The 21,927-nt window shown below is 42.9% G+C and overlaps 1 protein-coding gene across 2 annotated transcripts in view; it reads left to right on the top strand.

Moving 5' to 3' along the window:
* Window positions 1-21,927, top strand: part of capn10 (calpain 10) — a 45,962-nt gene that overhangs the window by 6,184 nt on the left and 17,851 nt on the right. The window contains exons 3-13 of one of the 2 annotated variants that reach the window (XM_072474189.1): window positions 352-483; window positions 2,697-2,884; window positions 4,180-4,397; window positions 4,489-4,630; window positions 7,418-7,584; window positions 9,891-10,186; window positions 10,860-11,062; window positions 11,529-11,781; window positions 15,395-15,591; window positions 20,761-20,857; window positions 21,472-21,517. In XM_072474189.1, coding sequence (XP_072330290.1) covers window positions 352-483; window positions 2,697-2,884; window positions 4,180-4,397; window positions 4,489-4,630; window positions 7,418-7,584; window positions 9,891-10,186; window positions 10,860-11,062; window positions 11,529-11,781; window positions 15,395-15,591; window positions 20,761-20,857; window positions 21,472-21,513 — 1,935 coding nt within the window. In that variant the 3' untranslated portion in view covers window positions 21,514-21,517. The remainder of the gene's footprint in view (window positions 1-351; window positions 484-2,696; window positions 2,885-4,179; window positions 4,398-4,488; window positions 4,631-7,417; window positions 7,585-9,890; window positions 10,187-10,859; window positions 11,063-11,528; window positions 11,782-15,394; window positions 15,592-20,760; window positions 20,858-21,471; window positions 21,518-21,927) is intronic. The other variant, XM_072474190.1, reaches the window with a different exon arrangement.

The following is a 21,927-nucleotide window of genomic DNA, read 5'->3' as shown; positions in this document are numbered from 1 at the left end:
TACTTTAAATGGAAACATTTGCCAAGTATTTGGAAAATGCAGGGTGGTTGAAATAATTGAATAACTCTTCCATAGAGATAGCACAAGTATGGTGGTTGAGTTGTCCTCTGTGTAAACTTTCTTTTATTTTTATATAAAATTATCTGCAAGAATAATTTCATTTAAAGAGAAAACTGAATAGAGTAAACCCTTGTTATAAATGTGAACTAGCTTCAATTTCTAATCTAGAACTTGGATTATTATTCTCTTCTATATTTTTAAGGGGGAACTGAAGAGGTTATTTTCCTTCATGTTCTTGTATAAGATAGAGTTTGGGGGCCTCTCACTGTGTTTTTTGCTTGGAATTTTCAGGAAATTTCCTGTTCTCCTCGGTTGCTCCCAGAAAACCCACAGGATGGATACATCAAACAAGGACTATTGGGAGATTGCTGGTTTTTGTGTGCTTGTGAAGCTTTGCGTAAAAACAGATTGCTGTTAGACAAGGTAATTCAGTGGCAAGAATGCAAAATATTTACTTGCCGCAAAGCAGCTGGAGTTAGGAATAGAGTACCGATTTGAAAGGCTCATCCTTGGGAATCCAAGAACAATTGGTGCTGATAGGCAGAATGTTAATTGAGTTTGGACTTTCTCCTTTTCAAAATGTTTGAATACGGTGGAGAAGTGAAGATTCCACTATGGCAAGCAAAGAAGCATTTGTGTGGTTTAGTGCAATTTGGAGCAGACCTTACCCATCACCCCACTGCTGTTAGTTCCTCATCCAGTTACCCATGTGGTGCAGTGGTAGGATTTCTGCCTCCAGAATGCTGTGGATTCAAACCCCAGTCCGGAGACTTCCAACAATAGCATATCAGCACCGAAGGAATGTTATACGGTCGGACGTGTGGTCTCTTGAATGAAATATCTGCCCTATTGGGCAGATGTAAAAAAAAATCCAACCTCATATTCAGAGGTGATCACAGAGGCATTCTTCCAGTGTCCTGACTAATAATGATCCTTCAAGAACCAGGACCAGACTGGATCATCAGGAATTTATCTCATTTCTATGTGGGACTTAGCTATGCACAAGTGTCTATTAGGCTTTCTTGTGTTGTCTACTGGAGTCAGGGTTGGAAAAGAGGGTGGAGTGGGAGGGGGGAAAATCATGTACTTGTTATCCTCATAGAGGAAGCAACAACTACATAGAACAAGCAATTAGTTCTACTGAGGTAATTTGAGGAGTTACTGTACAAATAAAAAAGCAGAACCTCAAAGGCACTAATCTCTGGATTATTATCTGAGCCATGAGAAAATTGGCATAGGATGATACCTATCAGAGAGTTGAATGCATGGTTCAAAGTGATGCTGCAGCAGAGATTTTGATTCAGAAGGCACAGGCCCCGGCAGTGAGGAAAGATGGAGCTGTTCCATTCAGACAGGTTCCACTTAAACTGGCCTGTGGCCACTGTCCCAGCGAATTATAACTAGGGTGTGGACAGGGCTTTAAACTGAAATTGGGGTTGGAAGGATTAAAGTGAAGGAAAAAGTCAAGCTGTGAGCTGTTTTGGTTGAAGAAATGCAGAGGGACAAAATGTTTAGTAGTAGCAGTGCATTGGTGAATAAAGTCAAATCAATGAATAATGACAATATTAAAGATTCTTTATCTAAATGCAAGATGCATATGTAACAAGGTAGTCAAATTAATGGTACAAATAGAAATAAATGAGTTTGATCTCAGTCATTGTAGAGATGTGGTTATCTGGTGACCAATGTTGGGAACTAAATATGTTTTGTGAATAGAGACAAATTGGAAAAAGAAGAGGGCTCGAGGCCTGGTTTCATAAGAACAATTGAGAGGAAGAATTTTGTTTTGGAAGAGCAAGAATTACAAACAATATGTTTGGAAATTGAAATAACAAGGGTCAGAAAATGCCTGTGTGAGTAGTTCATAGGTCTCCTAACTATTTATGCTGTTGCACAGAATATTAATAAAAAAATACAAAGGGCATGTAATAAAGGTAAAGCAATAACCATATTTAGATCGTAAGTTAATTCAGCTAACGAAAACTGGATGGGTGTAACTCTTTGATGATGAGTAATATACTTTAAAAATAATCCTGGAACTTCAGGAGTCTAAATTTACTGTAGTTACAGGAGGTAATTGCTATACCATGGAAATAGCATGTGACTCATACACTGCTGGCATAGTTTTAATATCAGTTGGAGATGCCATGGTATCGGAATACCACAAAATAATGCTGTGTCCCAGTCACCTCTTGTGATACTATTGTATGCATGCAGACAGTTGGTTGGGTGTACTTTGGAAGTAGACATTTTTGATTTGACATGGAGTTCCTTTTCAATGTTATGAATAAGACGAGAGGAATGTGGGCAACATTCCTCATTTTTAAATCATTGGGGAGAATCTTTATGATGCCATGCAATGGATTAGTTTTGCGCAATGGATTAGTTTTGCACAATATGCTTGCTGCCAGGCTCCTTCTAGCCAGTAGTTTTAAGGCAACAACTACTACAATTGAGAACGTCAAAGACTTTATCAGTCGAGAGGTAGACATTTAATAGGAAAGTGAGGAGTTTGGGGAGACTGAACATCATCAGGAAATTTACAGGTGGAATAATGTAATGTTATAGTTGTAATCAAAATACATACTCTTCTGTTATTCATGGTACACTTTTAACACCTTTGATATTTAATCCAGGTGATACCTTCAGGCCAGGATACGTGGACACAGTCTGGATGTTTAAGATGCAGATTTTGGAGGTTTGGACATTGGGTTGATGTCATAATAGATGATCGGTTGCCATGTATTGGTCGCAGGCTCTGCTTTTCTCGTTGTCGCTCTGAAGAAGTGTTTTGGTTACCATTATTGGAAAAGGCATATGCCAAGTAAGGAATTTTTTGTGATCCAACTGTAAAGTTCCAGTGTGACATTTGAATTTACACTTTTTACATGGAATTGGAGGCTTTTACAGTTTCATTACAATTTGCTCTCCTGTATGGATTTTCTGCAGGCATACGGTTACAATGTACTGTTTCCCTTCATTGCATTAATGCAAAGGAGAGAAAAAACAACCCTTTTTTCAACTAGTCTCTGGATGTTCGGGTTAAATAAAATTACATTGTACATTATTATTTTAGTGTGCTTTTCTAATCTTCACACATGAAATTATGGAAGTCAGTATTCGCCTGTGATATTTCAAATTGTTTATACCTCCTGATGTTCTTTTAAATTAATGCGAATGACAATTACTAATGAAAGGAGTGGCATCCTGAATTGATGGCATTGACATTTGAATCCAATTTTCTACAAAAGAGGCAGTTGTCTTTGCTGCAAATAGCCTGTAAAGATTATGGGTGGGAATTTCCGTCCCACCAGCCCCGTTTTCTGGCGCGGTGCGCCCCCGCTGGCAACGAGGTTCTCCGTTGCCACAGCCGGTCAATAGGGTTTCCCATTGTGGCCACCCCCACACTGTTGCCAAACCCGCGGGTGTGAGTGTGCTGCTGGCGAAGCGGGGGATCCTGCCGATGGAGAATCCCGCAGTATATTTTTTAAAATAAAATCTTGAGTGACCTTCTTACACATGGAGCCAAAGGGAGCATGGATGAGGTAGGGGTGGGGGTGGTTCTGGCTGGGCAATTCCTTTCTTCAAATGGTTGCAAGCATTAGGATTTTTTCACTGCAAAAGGCAGGCAAATGCCAAGATGCACTAATCGTAGTGCTTACGCCTGCCAGCCCTATGCAAGTTAGGTGAATTCCTGCCTACCTTGTCAATTCCATTAGGATCAGCAGTAGAGGACACCTTGTGTTAAGGGATTTCATGATCAGGTAGGTATCATTAATTAGTATACTGTTTCACTCTTAGTCACCATTCAAGAATGCAGAAAGTAATTTGAACATTTCATTAAACTTATATGATAACAATCCAGGGACAAAACAGTTTAGATAGACGCTGCTACATTGTTTCAGAACAAGTTCAGAAATGTTATCGCATTTTGATTATATGACTTTTTAAAATTTTAAATATTTGACAATTGTGTTCCTATTGCCTCTATTTTGGAAACATTTTAATGCTTATAATTTTATAGTATTTAGATGTAAGTAACCCAAGATACAAGATGAATTTGAATTGTGCAGTATTTAGTGATAATTGCGTTTAAATGTATTTGTATGTTTTTCATAGACTCCATGGTTGCTATGAACAGCTGTGGGCTGGACAAGTTTGCGAAGCTCTGGTGGATGTCACAGGAGGCCTGGCTGACAGATGGACTCTGAAGGGTTATCGACAAAACCGTGAAAGGAATTCTCACCTCTGCTTTTCTGAAAAATCACAGTTCGAATTAATGAAGGATTTAAATGATAAGAGCTTTATCAGTTGCTCTGTTCATGGATCGGCTAAAGGTGAAGTCAATAATTCCAAAATATGGAAAATACCATAAGATAGATTATGATCAACTAAGTGTACAATTTTATTTTATACCATTTGTTTCAGGTTTCAGTGACCGTGCAGAATTTCATGCCTTCTGTGTTACTGATGTGAAGCAAATTAGTGGACTCGAAGACAATTATGTCAATTTGCTGAAGATAAGAAACATGTGGGATAGACAATGTTGGAATGGCTCCTGGCAGGAAGGGTAATACATTTATTTAATATCAATGTAATCAAATGAGTTCAAATGATATGAACTCAGTTGAGTTTCTTTCCACATCGCTTTATTGTCCTCCACACAGGACTAATTCAGGATGCCAAGGGCATTGATGGTATCTTTTTTTGGGAACGTTAGCAGAGGTTTTTTTCAATACCTAGACAATTAGACATCAGACCAGTATCTCCAAAATGTTAAAAGGCTACTGTCAAATAAGTACTTGTTGTTTGGGCTCAGTGATGGAGAGATTCTGGTCTTTGTAAATAAGACCATGAGACATAGGAACTGAAGTAGGCCATTTGGCCCATCGAGCCTGCTCCACCATTCAATGAGATCATGACTGCTCTGATGTGGCAATCCTCAACTTCATTTTCTTGCCTTATCCACAATCAGACCAAGGAGGTGTAGAGGCCAAAATCACGGAGGTTATGATGACCCTTTATAAAACACTGGTTAAACCTCAACTGGATAATTGTCCAATTCTGACACCACGGGCGAAATTCTCCCCCAACGGCGCGATGTCCGCCGACTGGCGCCAAAGACGGCGCGAATCAGACGGGCATTGCGCCGGCCCAAAGGTGCGGAATACTCCGCAGCTTTGGCGGCCTAGCCCCAACATTGAGGGGCCAGGCCGACGCCGGAGGGATTTCCGCCCCGCCAGCTGGCGGAAATGGCGTTTGTTGCCCCGCCAGCTGGCGCGGAAATGCGGCGCATGCGCGGGAGCGTCAGCGGCCGCTGTCAGTTTCCCGGCGCATGCGCGGGAGCGTCAGTGGCCGCTGTCAGTTTCCCGCGCATGCGCGGTGGGGAGAGTCTCTTCCGCCTCCGCCATGGTGGAGGCCGTGGCGGAGGCGGAAGGGAAAGAGTGCCCCCACGGCACAGGCCCGCCCGCGGATCGGTGGGCCCCGATCGCGTGCCAGGCCACTGTGGGGGCACCCCCCGGGGTCAGATCGCTCCGCGCCCCCCCCCCCCCCCCCCCAGGACCCCGGAGCCCGCCCACGCCGCCTGGTCCCGCCGGTAAATACCAGGTTTGATTTATGCCGGCGGGACAGGCAATTTCTGGGCGGGACTTTGGCCCATCCGGGCCGGAGAATCCAGCGGGTGGTCCCGCCAACCGGCGCGGTCCGATTCCCGCCCCCGACCAATCTCCGGTACCGGAGACTTCGGCGGGGGCGGGGGCGGGATTCACGGCGGCCAGCGGCCATTCTCCAACCCGGTGGGGGGTTGGAGAATGACGCCCCACATTTGAGGAACAATGTGAAGACTTCAAAGCGAGTGCGAAGGAGATTTACAAGAATGGTTCCGAGGATAGGGGACTTCAGTAACAAAGATAGCTTGGAAAAGCTGAATTGTTCTCCTTTTAGGGGAGAAGGTTAAAAGGCGATTTGAGAGCAGTATTCAAATTAAGGAGTCTAGACAGAGTACATCAAAATAAACTATTTATTTTGTTGGAATCAAGAACTAGTGGTTCAGTCCCTATCCTTCTATGAAAAAGTGTAATTGGGTCCAAGTTCATCTGTATCTTATGAAAAATGTTTGATCTGTGAGCATTTCCTGTCTTCCTTGGCTTCCTGTTGTACTGTTTCCATCACATTTCTTTCCCCATAGGAATCAAAAATTCCCATGTCCACACTCTTGATGTGTTTTGCCTGTATGAAATTGTCACACTATAATAACACAGTTTGGCTGCTTGACAGGTTTGTACCCAGTCTCAACAGCAGAACCTCTCCAAAAATATTCAGAATCTCCAGCTGACATTTTGTTTTATCTCCAGGAAAGTTTTGGTTTTGTCCTCTACGAAAGCTTGTTCTCTTATGTTTGAACTGAAAATAGGAATGAAGATTTTTCAATAAGTGATTTCTGTCTGAGATTCTCAGTGTGATGACTTGAGCAATGTCCCACTTCCCCTCTAACTGTTTTGCCCAGTTGACAAAAGCTGTGTTGGGGTAACCAGTGACATTTCTTGAAGTTAACAGTCTGATATGCAGAGTAATTAACATTAGCAATTAATTATATTCAGTCATCTTAATGGAAAGTGCATGATTTCCCTTCCCATCCATCTTCCTCATTAAGTAACATCTGCCCAAAGTGCCTTTCCCTACCCCTCAGTACTATTTTAATTATCGGAACTACACCTCCCCCCTTTACTCAGCAGACGGATCATTCTTTCCACCACGCTTCACTCAGCAACATGTTATCTCACCCACCCAGTAAGCACAGTGTACATCATCCAGACCTCCTACCCGCCCTTGCCTATGGCACCTCTCCACCATCTCCCTAACTAAGCAGCAGGTTCAACATGCAACCACTAAGTAACAGCTTCCTCCCCATCTCAACTCTCAACCTCCTTCCATCTTTTCTCGTCCTCCACTTTCCCCTCCTCTTGTCCCCGACCACATTCCAAATTATTCCACATCCCCACCTCCGCTTCATGATCTTGCTCAACCAGAAGTCTACCAGTGGTCTTGTGAGATTGGCTAATTATTAATTATAAATTGATCCTAATTTTTTAATTTTTAAAATAAATTTAGTGTACCCAATTCATTTTATCAATTAAGGGGCAATTTAGCGTGGCCAATCCACCTACCTTGCACATCTTTGGGTTGTGGGGGCGAAACCCACGCAAACACGGGGAGAATGTGCAAACTCCACACGGACAGTGACCCAGAGCCGGGATCGAACCTGGGACCTCGGCGCCGTGAGACTGCAGTGTTACCACTGCGCCACCGTGCTGCCCTGAAATTGATCCTAATTTTTGATGAGTGATTTATTTTACAGGGGTGACGGTTGGAAGAAATTGGATCCTGCCACCGCTACGCTACTGCAGTCCACGGCAGAGGAGGGGGAGTTCTGGGTGGAGGAGCATGAGTTTTTTCAGGATTTTGATGAGGTAACGGTGGGTTATCCAATAAATATGGAGAGATACATCGTCAGTCTTTTAACAGGTAGGTTTAGATATTTAAATCGCTGACAGCTTTACAGCAAATACATTACAATATTTTCCAACGCGATTTATGTTAGCCTCAGATCATGGCTTATTATGTCAGGGGAACTTGCTGCTAGTCTGGATTCATATAGTGCAGGGGTAATGAGAATACTTGTATTGCTCCTATGCTTGAAGGATTGCAAAAACCATTCAAAGGGATGCAACTGCTTAAAAGTGAATAGCTTCATGTGGGACCAAAAGGAATTTCAAGAAGACAATTGTCGATAAAAACAGTGAGGGCTGCATGATAGAAAAAACAAAATACTGTGGATGCTGGAACTCTGAAGTAAGAACAGAAAATCCTGGAAATACTCAGCAGGTCTGGTAGCATCTGTGGAGAGAGAGAAAGAGTTATTGTTTTAGATCTGTGACCGTTCATTAGAAATGGAAAATGTTAGAAATGTAATAGGTTTTGAGTAAGCGAATGCAGGGGAATGGTGGTGGGAAGGCCGAATAATGGCTGCAATGGCATTAAACAGTTGATAAATACAGAGATAGGGAATTCTGTAGATAAAAATGGAGTGGTACAGGATCGTAAACATCTAATTGATGGATTCTGAGGTGCAGGCAGCACAACTTGAGGTGTGTGCATGAGGATTGTCCCGTTTGGAACTCCAGGACACCCTCCAACTGATCATAGATTTTTATTTTATAAATTTAGTGTGTGCAATTATTTTTTTCCAATTTAGCGTGGCCAATCCACCTAACCTGCACAACTTTGGGCTGTGGGGGTGAGACCCACGCAGGCACGGGGAGAATGTGCAAACTCCACATGGACAGTGACCCAGGGCCGGGATTCAAACCCGGGTCCTCAGCGCTGCAGTCCCAGTGCTAACCACTGTGCCACATGCCGCCCTCCAGCTGATCATAGATGATGGTATTGTCGGATGTCATAAGTGGGTCTACACCACACAAAAGGCCCTTTGGTACATCGCATCTGCACCGGTCAAAAACAACCACCTAACTGTGTGAGCGGCACTATAGCACAGTGGTTAGAAACTGTTGCTTCACAGCGCCAGGGTCCCAGGTTCGATTCCTGGCTTGGGTCACTGTCTGTGCGGAGTCTGCACGTTCTCTCCGTGTCTGCTTGGGTTTCCTCTGGGTGCTCCAGTTTCCTCCCACAAGTCCCGAAAGACGTGATGTTAGGTGAATTGGACATTCTGAATTCTTCCTCAGTGTACCTTAGCAGGCACTGGAATGTGTGACTAGGGGCTTTAAACAGTAACTTCATTGCAGTGTTAATGTAAGCCTACTTGTGACAATAAAGATTATTAATAATCCAATTTTCCAGCACTTGGCCCATCGCCTTGTATGCCTTGGCACCACAAGTGCACATCTAAATACATCTGAAATGATATGAGGGTCTCTGCCTCCATCACAGTGAGTTCCAGACTTCCATCACCTCTGACTGCTCTGGGTGAAAACGCTTTTCCTCACATCCCCTCTAAACCTTCTGCCCCTTACCTTAAATCTATCGCCCTTGATCTTTGGTCCATCCACCAAGGGGAAAAATTCTTCAAATCCACGCTACCCTAATCTACCTTTGCCCCTCATAATTTTATGCATCTCAATCATGACTCCTATCATTCTCCTCTGCTCCAAGGAAGAAAAAAAACCAGTCTGTCCAATCTCTCTTCATAGCTAAAACTCTCCAGCCCAGACATCGGGGTAAATCTCCTCTGCACCCTTTCCAGTGCTATCACACCCCTCTTATAATGTGGATTCCAGAACTGCGCACAATACTCTAGCTGTGGCCTAACCAATGTTTTATACAGTTCCAGCATAATCTCCCTGTCCTTAAATTCTATGCCTCGGCTAACAATGGCTAAGCAGTATACCATATTCCTTCTTTGTCCGCCTGCCCTGCGGTTGCTTACATAAGTGATTGCATTTCATTGGTTGTGAAGTGATTTGTGAAATGCTGAGGAAGTGATTTTTTTGTGTTAAATTACAGTGTAAACTGAAATAGTAATATAAAATGTAAGTTCTTTTGAGTTCTACTGTTTTTCTGTATAAGCGTGTGTGTGTTCTGAAATTTTAAATGCTCACTTGCTAATCAGTCAGGTATTATCTTTGAAGCTACTACCGTACAGTTTGTAAATGTTCATGGTAGTGCTCAGTGAGTGACGACTGCTCAGTAGTGGCTGATGCTGAGCAAAGTATGCGTTGGATCAGGATGAATTTGACTGGTAAAACCATTAGAGGGCTCTCTTTATTTGTTGCAGTGACTGTGTTTGTTGTCAGAATTTTGCTTTCTTTGTTTAGGTAAAGGTTTATTCCATACACTGCAACTTTCAGGAGAATGGGTCAAAGGTGAATCTGCAGGTGGTTGCCGTAACAATAGCAGTTTCTGTCGCAACCCCAAATTCTGGCTGAGAATTCTGGATCCAGGTGAAGTAGTTATCGCAATTTTACAAGAAAGACATGATTCCAGCATCAGAAATGGCAACGCTTGTTGGTCAGAAAATGCAGCTGCGCTTTGTCAAAATAATGAAGAATGGCTCACTACTGATAGCCTCCATCAGAAACGATACCGAGCAATAGGACTACATGTATGGAAGGTACTTGTAGCTCAAACCAAACGGCACAAGTAGGAATTAAGTGTAATGTATCAGAACATCTAAAACATTGGTTTTGTGTCATTCATTCATTTTTACTTGTTGCACTGTGGTGGCGGTGATGAATAGCGCTATATGTAAGAGAATATCTAAGACGAGACTCAAAACTTATAATGGTGTAAATTGGGAGGTTTACGTGTAGAATGTACTATCATGAATAGAGACATGAAGCAGAAGCATCTTTCATTAATTTTTCTGAAGCCCGACAAAAGCTTTTTCCCAGGGTGGAAGAGTCAGTTTCTAGGGGACATGGGTTTAAGGTGCAAGGGACATAGTTTAGAGGAGATGTGCGAGGAATGTTTTTTTACACAAAGGGTAGTGGATGCCTGGATCTCACTGCTGGGGGAGGTGGTGAATGCAGGTCCGATAGCGACATTTAAGGGGGATCTTGACAAATACATGGGAGTAGAGGGATACGGACCCCAGAAGTGTAGAAGGTTTTAAGTTAAACGGGCAACATGGTCGTCGTAGGCTTGGAGGGCCGAAGGGCATGTTCCTGTGCTGTACTTTTCTTTGTTCTAAAAGTAAAATCAACTCCAGTTAGGAGAATGGATAATTCGGTTTGTGTTTTGCCTTTCAGCCAACCATTTGTCATCTTCTGTTTCTGAAATTTTAGGTGGAGAAGAAACGATTTAATTTGCAGAAAACTGTTGCCAAAGCACCGACCATTTCAACAGAGTGCCATATGTATGACAGGGAAGTGAAACTACATTGTGATCTAACACCTGGCTACTATCTTGTCATCCCCAGTACATTCATGAAAGATGAAGATGGACATTTTCTGCTACGTGCTTTTTCAACATCTAAAATTTCATTGAGGTAAGAACAAAGACCCAGGCTTGAACATATGAAATAGGTGAAGTAGAGTAATTATTTTTTGCACTGTGGCCAAATTTTATTCACATAAATACTCAAAAATAAGGAATCCAAATGACCTTTCAAAATAGGTTTTCGGGATTGATTTTGTTATTAGAGATGAGAAATACAAAATAAATTAAGCATAATAACAGCTTCATTTAATATAATTAATGAGAAACAGATGCTATCTGATCCAGCCCTCACTATGACAAATTATGCTGGAGAGGGAATGCTTAAATGGTCCAATGGTGGATTATGTAAGAAATGTAATTTAAAAAATGTTTTAACAAAAATTCTCAGATTAATATATGATACGTATTTGCTCCAATTTACCCCCCCCTTAATAATATCTTGCACCAAGTATTATGAGACAATCTTCATGATGGTGTCAAAAACTAAAATTCATTAAATATTTTTCTGCCCTCAGTGTAGTGAAAGCAGCTCATTCACTTACCCAGTTTGAGGAGAATTCCGAAGGGGAGTGGGAGATAGTGCAATTCACAGATTCATGGATCAATGGAAAGAGTGCCGGTGGAAGCAGGAACTTCCCAACATACGACACAAATCCACATTTGCCATTCTCAATCCTCTCTGACACTGGTGTCGGGAACATTAGAATCACACTCTGCCAGGAAAGTTTTGATGGACAGTTTCTGCCAATAGGATTCCACGTTTATCAGGTAATCCCATGTGTTGAATGATACTGGAAATCCAATTGGTCGGAAATATGGCCTTGGATCTAAATTGAAAGCACTTTTGATTGACCTGGATTGAAAGTGGCTGTGTTGAAATTGAAGTGAACAAAGTGTTCAAACATGTGTGCTAACTGATGGCCTTTCTAACAACAGGAATATAAGCTGGATAATAGAAATATGGAAAACATTTCTGTAATGAAGTCTGTGGGATGTCACAAAGAGACAATAATGGGGAACTTTGGGGTTGAATAACCTCTCAAACCATGTTTGATCATTTGAATTTACAATTGTTAATGATTAGTTTGAATTTACATTGCCATCTTTTGAGCTTAATTGTGGTGTGGCAATACATTACAATATCACCAAATTTTTATTGTAGTTAAATATAGGCCAGAATTTTCCAGCCGTTGGGATTCTCCTTTCCCGCCGCCAGTGCACCCCGCCCACAGGTTTCCCGGCAGCGTGGAGTGGCTTTAATGGAAAATCCCATTGACAAGCGGCGGGAAGAGAGAACCCCGCTGCCAGTGAATGGTTCACCGCCGAGAAACATATTGGCTGGGGGATCAGAGAATCCCGCCCATAATCTTTAAAATTGATTCTGCTTAATGCTAATTAATTTGTAATGAATAACCAATGCCTATTTATAAATCTCAATGCTCTGTTTTTATAATATATCGGAATGTAAACGTTGCATGTGTGTGTATATATAGTGAACATTGTACTTATTCTGATCTATCTTGTCCCATTTAGCGTGAACTTCTGGCACCTTCTAACATCTGCTTTGAACACAATTAGAGGTTTTTTAATGTTTTATCATTAACAACTAATTTTCTAGCTCCATAAACAACAACATTCATACAGCATAATATAGAAAAATCTCCCACAACATTTAATTAAAGAATAATCAGCCAAAATATAATGCTCAGCTGAAGGAGGGTGTGTTAGGAAGGATGACTAAAAGCTTGGCCAAAGAAATGGGCTTTAGCAAAAGAACAAAGAAAATTACAGCACAGGAACAGGCCTTTCGGCCCTCCCAGCCTGCGCCGATCCAGATCCTTTATCTAAACCGGTATTCTATTAAACATCCTGGTGAACCTCCTCTGCACCCTCTCTAAAGCATCCACATCTTTCTGGTAATGTAGCGACCAGAACTGCACGCAGTATTCCAAATGTGGCCTAACCAAAGTCCTATACAACTGTAACATGACCTGCCAACTCTTGTACTCAATACCCCGTCCGATGAAGGCAAGCATGCTGTATGCCTTCTTGACCACTCTATCGACCTGCGTTGCCACCTTCAGGTGACTATAGACCTGAACTCCCAGATCTCTCTGTACATCAATTTTCCCCAGGACTCTTCCATTGACCGTAGTCCGCTCTTGAATTAGATCTTCCAAAATGCATCACCTCGCATTTGCCTGGATTGAACTCCATCTGCCATTTCTCTGCCCAATTCTCCAATCTATCTATATTTTGCTGTATTCTCTGACAGTCCTCCTCGCTATCTGCAACTCCACCAATCTTAGTATCATCTGCAAACTTGCTAATCAGACCACCTATACCATCGTCCAGATCATTTATGTATATCACAAAGAACAATAGTCCGAGCACGGATCCCTGTGGAACACCACTAGTCACCTTTCTCCATTTTGAGACACTCCCTTCCACCACTACTCTCTGTCTCCTGTTGCCCAGCCAATTCTTTATCCATCTAACTAGTACACCCTGAACCCCATACGACTTCACTTTTTCCATCAACCTGCCATGGGAAACTTTATCAAACACCTTACTGAAGTCCATGTATATGACATCTACAGCCCTTCCCTCATCAATTAACTTTGTCACTTCCTCAAAGAATTCTATTAGGTTTATAAGACATGACCTTCCCTGCACAAAACCATGCTGCCTATCACTGATAAGTCTATTTTCTTCCAAATGTGAATAGATCCTAACCCTCAGTATCTTCTCCAACAGTTTGCCTACCACTAACGTGAAGCTCACAGGTCTATAATTCTCTGGATTATCCCTGCTATCCTTCTTAAACAAAGGGACAACATTAACAATTCTCCAGTCCTCTGGGACCTCACCTGTGCTCAAGGATGCTGCAAAGATATCTGTTAAGGCCCCAGCTATTTCGTCCCTCGCTTCCCTCAGTAACCTGGGATAGATGCCATCCAGACCTGGGGACTTGTCCACCTTAATGCCTTTTAGAATACCCAAAACGTCCCCCTTCCTTATGCCGACTTGACCTAGAGTATTTAAACATCCATCCCTAGCCTCAACATCCGCCATGTCCCTCTCCTTGGTGAATACCGATGCAAAGTACTCATTAAGAATCTCACCCATTTCCTCTGACTCCACGCATAAATTCCCTCTTTTGTCTCTGCGTGGGCCAATCCTTTCTCTAGTTACCCTCTTGCTCCTTATATACGAATAAAAGGCTTTGGGATTTTCCTTAACCCTGTTAGTCAAAAGGTGAGAGAAAGGTTAAAATGTTTAGAGAGAGATAATTCCAGGCCTTTGGACAGCTGAAAACATGGTTAGTAATGGTGGGGCTAGGGGCGAGGAAGATCCAAAATATGTCAGAATTTGGAGGATCAGAGTTATCTGTGAGTTGGAAGACTGAGTTAGTTTACAGAAGTAGGGAGTAAAAAGCACGAAAGAATTTGAACCTGAGAATTAAAATTCTAAATTGAATTGCAGTCCTTCAGCTGATATTTGTCCAATCACTCCCTTACTTCTAACTTTGACGCACTAGTTTCTACTAGAGCCTTTTTTTCCATCCTGGTTGTTCCCACTGGAAGAACCCCCTTCTCAACTCCCCTGAGAGGTCCAAATGTGAAACCACCTGGCACGCAACTACTTCAGCTTTTCATCGCCAGATCTCTGGACCACATCAAGCATTATTTGGCTCTGATCTCCTTTGCCAAAACTGTTCACTTTATCATCGTGGAATATAGTGATGGCACTTGTGTTAGCCTCTAAGTTTATTCCTTTTGAATCGAGTCCTTGCAGAAGAGTCTGCAACTGCTGGACAAACTAAGCAGCGTTTCACACTCAGTCGTGCTTGCCTCTGAAGCAATTTAACGAGTGGTCAAGTTTATCATTACTGCAACAAAATTCTCAGCCTCAGGAATATTCTTAAGTCCTAGGGTGAAGTTTGAGCTCACAACTTTCTAACACCGAGGCAAAGGTATAAGCAACTGAGTCAACCCAACATTGTTGTGCCGCATACAAATTAAAATGTCCTTCCCTGTTAGTGGCCTTGTGCTATTTTCTCATTGTGTAGTATTGTCCAATCCTTGGTGTAACACCTAATGTTCCGACTATTTTTGTTTCATTTGCACTCGAATACAGCAGCTTCAGAACCCATAATAATAACTAGTAGCAGAACTACTACGTTGCATAATTTACCTAAAATTTCATTTATTTCCAAACGGAATTGTGTACCACTGATCCCCATCACATTGATGGCTCCTTCACAGCCGGGGAGAAATTAATCACTTTATTGTTCCTGGTACTGAGAGGCCATTGCTTTCTTAGTTTCTGAACTTAACCACTGATAGATCTTTCAGATGTTGTTACTTGTTTCACACAGGTACGCGATGGTGAAAATTTGAATCCAGCATCCCCTCAACTTCTCGAGCCTGTGGTGACCTGTGTGCCTCATCGCTACACACAGGAAATGACTCAGCTTTGTACTCTGCCGACAGGGAATTATGAGGTCATCCCTTCTACATATTTGCCCAATAGTGAGGCACAATTTACAGTCACTGTAGAAATCAAAATTGACAGGTGGGAAAATAATTACATTGACTTTATTGGATCCAAATTCTTTGACCTTGACTTGTGTTATCAGTAACTTATTTTTCTATCAAGCATTTATTTATATAATAGAAATTGTTGGTAACTTTTGTGTGAAATGATGTACAAGTTGTGGCCAAGCACCTTGTACCAATATAAAGTACCAATATAAATTGTACGTTAAATCAAAAATGCACATTACAGGCTGAAAGTCCCTTATCCAAAATGGTTGGGGCTGAGTGTGTATCAGATTTCGGGATTTTGGAATATACTGCGCAGGTGTGGTGCACATTGGAATCTGCGTGTGTGTGGTGCGCGTTGAGAACTGCACATGTGCGCACGCTCAAAAATGTGCTGAGTTCGGAATATTTTGGTTAAGGGATGCTCAACCTGTAAAAACATAAATTGTGTTAGAAAAGTACCATTAAAATTCAGCAACACCAGATCCATTTCAGATAGTGACAATTGCATTTCTTGGTGTATTTTCATATTTTCTTTGGCTTTGACACATTTAGCAATTATGATTTGTGAGTAGGTTAAGAAAATCTTTTTAAAAATAAATTTAGAGTACCCAATTATTTTATTTTCCAATTCAGGGTCAGTTTAGTGTGCCATCTTTGGGTTGTGGGGGCGAAACCCACGCAGACACTCACAGGGAATGTGCAAAGTCCACACGGACAGTGACCCGGGGCCGGGATCGAACCCGGGTCCTATGCGCCGCAGGCAGCAGCGCTAACCACTGCGCCACCATGCCACCCCTCGGATATGATAAATACATTTTTTGGGTGATCCTACTAGGCATCAAGAGCAATGCTATCCTTGCCTATCTGCCCTCTAATTTGAAGGATAGGAAGAAAGGAAAAGTAAATAGAGTAGCTTTGAAAATAAATGGTGAAATTAGGACAGTATTGAGAAATAGTTTGGGTTCGCAAGATGCAGAGTCAGTTTGTGTGGGGATGAGAAATAGCAAGGAAAAGAAGTTACTGGTGGGAATAGTTTATCGGCTTCCTAACAGTACTGCAGGACAAATCAGAAATCAAGAAATAACAGAGGCTTAAAAGAAAGGTACTGCATTAATAGTGGGTGATGTTAATCTTTTTATAGATTGGACAAATCAAATTGGCAAAGGTAAGCTTGAGGATGAATTTATACAGTATAGTCTGGAAAGGTTGAAGAATAATAAGTTATGAAACAAACCAGGGAACAGGCTATTTTAGACCTATGATGTACATTGAGGCAGGCATCCAAATTAATTAAAGGATACTTAAAGAGTGATCATAATTTGATATAATTTCATATTCAGTTTGAGGGTGAGAAACTTGGATCTGAAACTCGAGTCTCACCATTATAATTGCCTTTAATTAAGATTATGACGACAGAGTAGGCTACAGTAGACAGGGTAAGTGGGTTAAAGGTGAGTAGTGGCAGGCATGTGTGGAGATATTTTATAACTCAACAAAGATATGCCATTGAGAAAGAAAGACTTTATGAGAAGGAGGCACGATGTGTGGCTAAATGAAGGAAAAGGCATTTCATGCTGTGAAGATGAGTGGCTGGGAGATTGGAACAATTTTGAAATCAGCAAACAATGACCAAAAGAAATGTAGAAATTAGAATGAGAGTAAGCTAGCAAGAAATATAAAAACTGATTGTCCGAGTCTCTATAAGTATATAAAAAGGAAGCAAGTAGGAAAAATAAACATTGGTCCATTAGAGTACGAGACTGGGGAATTAATAATGGGAAAATAAGGGGCGAAATTCTCCGGTATCGGCGCGATGTGCGTCGACCGGTGCCAAAAACAGCGCTAATCAGTCCGGCATCGCGCCGCCCCAAAGGTGCGGAATCCTCCGCATCTTGGGGGGCCGAGCCCTAACCTTGAGGGGCTAGGCCCGCGCCAGACTGATTTCCGCCCCGCCAGCTGGCGGAAAAGGCCTTTGGTGCCCCGCCAGCTGGCGCGGAAATGACATCTCCGGGCGGCGCATGCGCGGGAGCGTTAGCGGCCGCTCACGGCATCCCCGCGCATGCGCTGTGGAGGGAGTCTCTTCCGCCTCCGCCATGGTGGAGACCGTGGCGAAGGCGGAAGGAAAAGAATGCCCCCATGGGACAGGCCCGCCCGCGGATCGGTGGGCCCCGATCGTGGGCCAGGCCACCGTGGGGGCACCTCCCGGGGCCAGATCGCCCCGCGCCCCCCCCAGGACCCCGGAGCCCGCCCGCACTGCCTTGCCCCGCCGGTAAGAGAAATGGTTTAATCCACGCCGGCGGGACAGGCATTCTAGCAGCGGGACTTCGGCCCATCCGGGCCGGAGAATCGCGGGGGGGGGGGCCCGCCAACCTGCGCGGCGCGATTTCCGCCCCCGCCAAATCTCCGGTGTCGGAGAATTCGGCAACCGGCGGGGGCGGGATTCGCGCCAGCCCCCGGTGATTCTCCGACCCGACGGGGGGTCGGAGAATCTCGCCCATTGTAATAAGAGATTTTGAACAAGTATTTTCATAGAATCATAGAATTTGCATTCTAATAGAATTCAAATAGAATTTTGTATCTGTATTCATGGTAAAAACATAAAAAGCATCTAATGAGTAGTAGAAAATCGAGTGGCAAAAGACAGGGAGGATCTCAAAATAATCATGATGATTAGAAAAAAAAGAGTAAAAGAAAAACTAAAGGGACTGAAGATTGAAATGTCCCCTGGACTGATGCCCTGCGTCCTCAAATTTTAAAAGAAATGGCTGCAGAGATAGTTCATGATTCTGGAAAGGACCCAGTGGATTGGAAACGACAAATGTAATACCTCTATTCAAGAAATGAAGGAGACTTTCTATCGGCCAGTTAGCATAACATCCATCATTGGGGAAAATGCTGGAATACATTATCAAGGAAACCGCAAGCAGGACATTCAGAAAATCATAATACACCAAGCCGAATCAATAAGGAAAATTGTGTCTCATAAAATTAATTAGCGCTCCTTTGTGTATGCGACAAGCAGGGTGGGGTGGGGTAATATATGAACATGGATAGAAGATTAGATACCTATAGAAAACGGGTAAAATGATCATTTTCAAGTTGGTAACTTGCCATTACAGGAAGGCCACAAGGATCAGTGCTGGGGCCTGAACTGTTTACATTCTACATTAATGACTTGTATCAAGGGTCAGAGTGCATTGTAGCAAATCTGCTGATGATACAACGATACACGGGGAAGCTAGTTGTGAGGAGGAGGCAAAGTGTCTGCAAAGGGATAAAGATAACTTAAGTGAGTGGGCAAAAATCTGGCAGATGGAATTTCATGGGGAAAAATGTGAGGTTGTCCATTTGGGTGGGAAAACTCCCCTCAATATTATTTAAATGAAGAGATTGTTGCAGTCCAGAGGGATCTGGATGGCCTCGTACATGAATCACATATCATACCCCATACATGTGAAGCCTCTGTTATGTTAATCTTCACAGCAGGCCTGCCCGCACCCCCACCCCCTGTCTCCTGAAATTATACAGGGCCTTGGTGAGGCCACACATGGAATATTGTGTGCAGTTTTGGTCGGCTCATCTGAGGAAGAATGTTCTTGCTCTAGACGCAGTGAAGGTTTACCAGATTAATTCTGGGATGGCGAGACTGACGTATGAGGAGAGATTGAATCGGTTAGGATTATGTTCACTGAACTTCAAAAGAATGAGGGAGATCGGGAAGAAGAGCTGGGGGAGGAGATTGAGGAGGGGCTGTGGGCTGATGCCCTAAGTAGGGTAAACTCATCGTCCTCGTGTGCCAGGCTAAGCCTGATACGATTTAAGGTGTTACACAGGGTGCATATGACTGGAACACGGCTTAGCAAATTTTTTGGAGTAGAGGATAGGTGTGCGAGATGCTCGAAAAGCCCAGCGAATCACACCCACATGTTCTGGTCATGTTCGGCACTACAGGGGTTTTGGGTGGGGGTGACAAAGGTGCTTTCGAAGGTAGTGGGGGTCCAGGTCGAACCAAGCTGGGGGTTGGCTATATTTGGGGTTGCACAAGAGCCGGGAGTGCAGGAGGCGAGAGAGGCCGATGTTTTGGCCTTTGCGTCCCTAGTAGCCCGGCGCAGGATACTGTTGATGTGGAAGGAAGCCAAGCCCCCGGGTGTGGAGACCTGGATAAATGACATGGCAGGGTTTATAAAGCTGGAACGGATTAAGTTCGTCCTAAGGGGATCGGCTCAAGGGTTCACCAGGCGGTGGCAACCATTCGTCGAATACCTCACAGAAAGATAGAGGGAATGGAAAAGAAGAAGACAGCAGCAGCAACCCGGGGGGGGGGGGGGGGGCGGGGGGGGAGAGAGGAACCAGAGGGATTCTCAGGGATGTTAATATATAAGTATAATATGTATAGGTTGTTGTTATAGATAATTGTATATTGGACTGTTAAAACATATTTTTGGAGAATATTTATCTGGGACAAGGCAGTTGCCATTTAGTTTTGTTTTTGTTTTTGTTTATATATTATTTATTTCTTGTTTATAAAACTGGCCATTGTTATTTATATTGTTATATTACTGTGTAAAGGATACACAATGTACTGTGATGGTTGGCCAAAAATTTTCAATAAAATATTTTTTTTTAAAAGAATGAGGGAGATCTGATAGAAACCCATAACATTCTAACAGGACTAGACAGGGTAGATGCAGGAAGGATGCTCCCAATGGTGGGTGTGTCCAGAAACCAGGAGCCACAGTCTGAGGATACGGGATAGACCGTTTAGGACAGAGAAGAGGAGAAGTCTCTTCACCCAGAGAGTGGTGAAACTGGAATTTGTTACCACAGGAAGTAGTTGAGGCCAAAACACTCTGTTTTCAAGAAGCAATTAGATATGGGACTGAATGGCGAAGGGAATCAAAGGATATGGGGGAAAGCGGGATTAGGCTATTGAGTTGGATGATCAGCCATGATCATAGGAATGATGGAGCAGGCTCGAAGGGCCGAATGGCCTCCTCTTGCTCCTATTTGCTATGTTTCTATGAGGAGCCTAGTAATGTCGAGAATATCGTGTGGGCTTGTTTTTGGCACTAAGTGCCGTTGAATATGGGCCATGATCTTGTTAATGCAGTCGTCTCACCCTGCCAAACACGCCCAAAACCAGACTTTAATTGAGTCCGCTGAATTGTGCTCATTAACTCTGTTTCTACCTCCACAGATGCTGCCAGAATTATACCATAGAATTTACAGTGCAGAAGGAGGCCATTCGGCCCATCGAGTCTGCACCAGCTCTTGGAAAGAGCACCCTACCCAAGGTTAACACCTCCACCCTATCCCCATAACCCAGTAACCCCACCCAACACTAAGGGCAATTTTGGACACTAAGGGCAACTTATCATGGCCAATCCACCTAACTTGCACATCTTTGGACTGTGGGAGGAAACCGGAGCACCCGGAGGAAACCCACGCACACACGGGGAGGATGTGCAGACTCCGCACAGACAGTGACCCAAGCCGGAATCGAACCTGGGACCCTGGAGCTGTGAAGCAATTGTGCTATCCACAATGCTACCGTGCTGCCCAGAATTGCTGAATATTTCCAAATTTTCTGCTTTTATTTCATGTTTCTGGCAGCCACAGTATTTTGCTTCTGTAACAAAAGGCGCCCATAGAGGGAAAAGGAGCAACAATCCACTAATTCAGTTTCTTCTTACTGATGATAGTTATTTTCGTAATGCTATTTCGAAAAGTGTCAACAAATCTCAAAATGTCACGACTGTATTACACCTAATCAGCGGAGAGTAAAATCAGGCGGGTTCATTTAAAATCAGTGCTGTTGCAAAGTCTTTATTCCAATCATTGGTGTATATAATAGATATATTAAAGAATAGATGCTTCCATATTAAATAATGTTTATTGCTCTATTTAGGAAGCCATTCCAGTGTCGGGAGAACTTAGGACAAACAATTAATGAGGTAAAGATTTTTTAAATTATGCTGAAATATACAGATATGTATATCATACAGGGAAATGGTTCTAAATTGATTTATAGTAAACTGTCCTACAAACCATTAGCTGCCAGTGGATATTAGTTTATTTCGACCTGTCTGCAGCTGTTTTAATTGTGCAATATTAAACTGTTTTAGCGTCAAAAGGTCCTTCGCCACTGTACAAGAATCTTGCTCTAACACTGACCTTTGCCCACAACACTGCCAGAGTATTTTGGGGTAAAGGTAGAATGATTTATTTCAGATCTCTTTGGCAGGCATAACCTGTGTACCTGTTAGAGGGAATGGGAAGAAGATGTAGCGAGACCATTCGTCAGGATGAGTTGGTTTTGCTGTTTTAAAATATTGTTTTCTTTAGCTTGCTCGTAATTAATCCC

This window comes from Scyliorhinus torazame, chromosome 14, assembly GCF_047496885.1.
Source record: "Scyliorhinus torazame isolate Kashiwa2021f chromosome 14, sScyTor2.1, whole genome shotgun sequence".
Lineage (NCBI taxonomy): Eukaryota > Metazoa > Chordata > Chondrichthyes > Carcharhiniformes > Scyliorhinidae > Scyliorhinus > Scyliorhinus torazame.
Note: the sequence above shows the minus strand (reverse complement) of the source record. Positions and strands in the feature narration are given on the sequence as shown.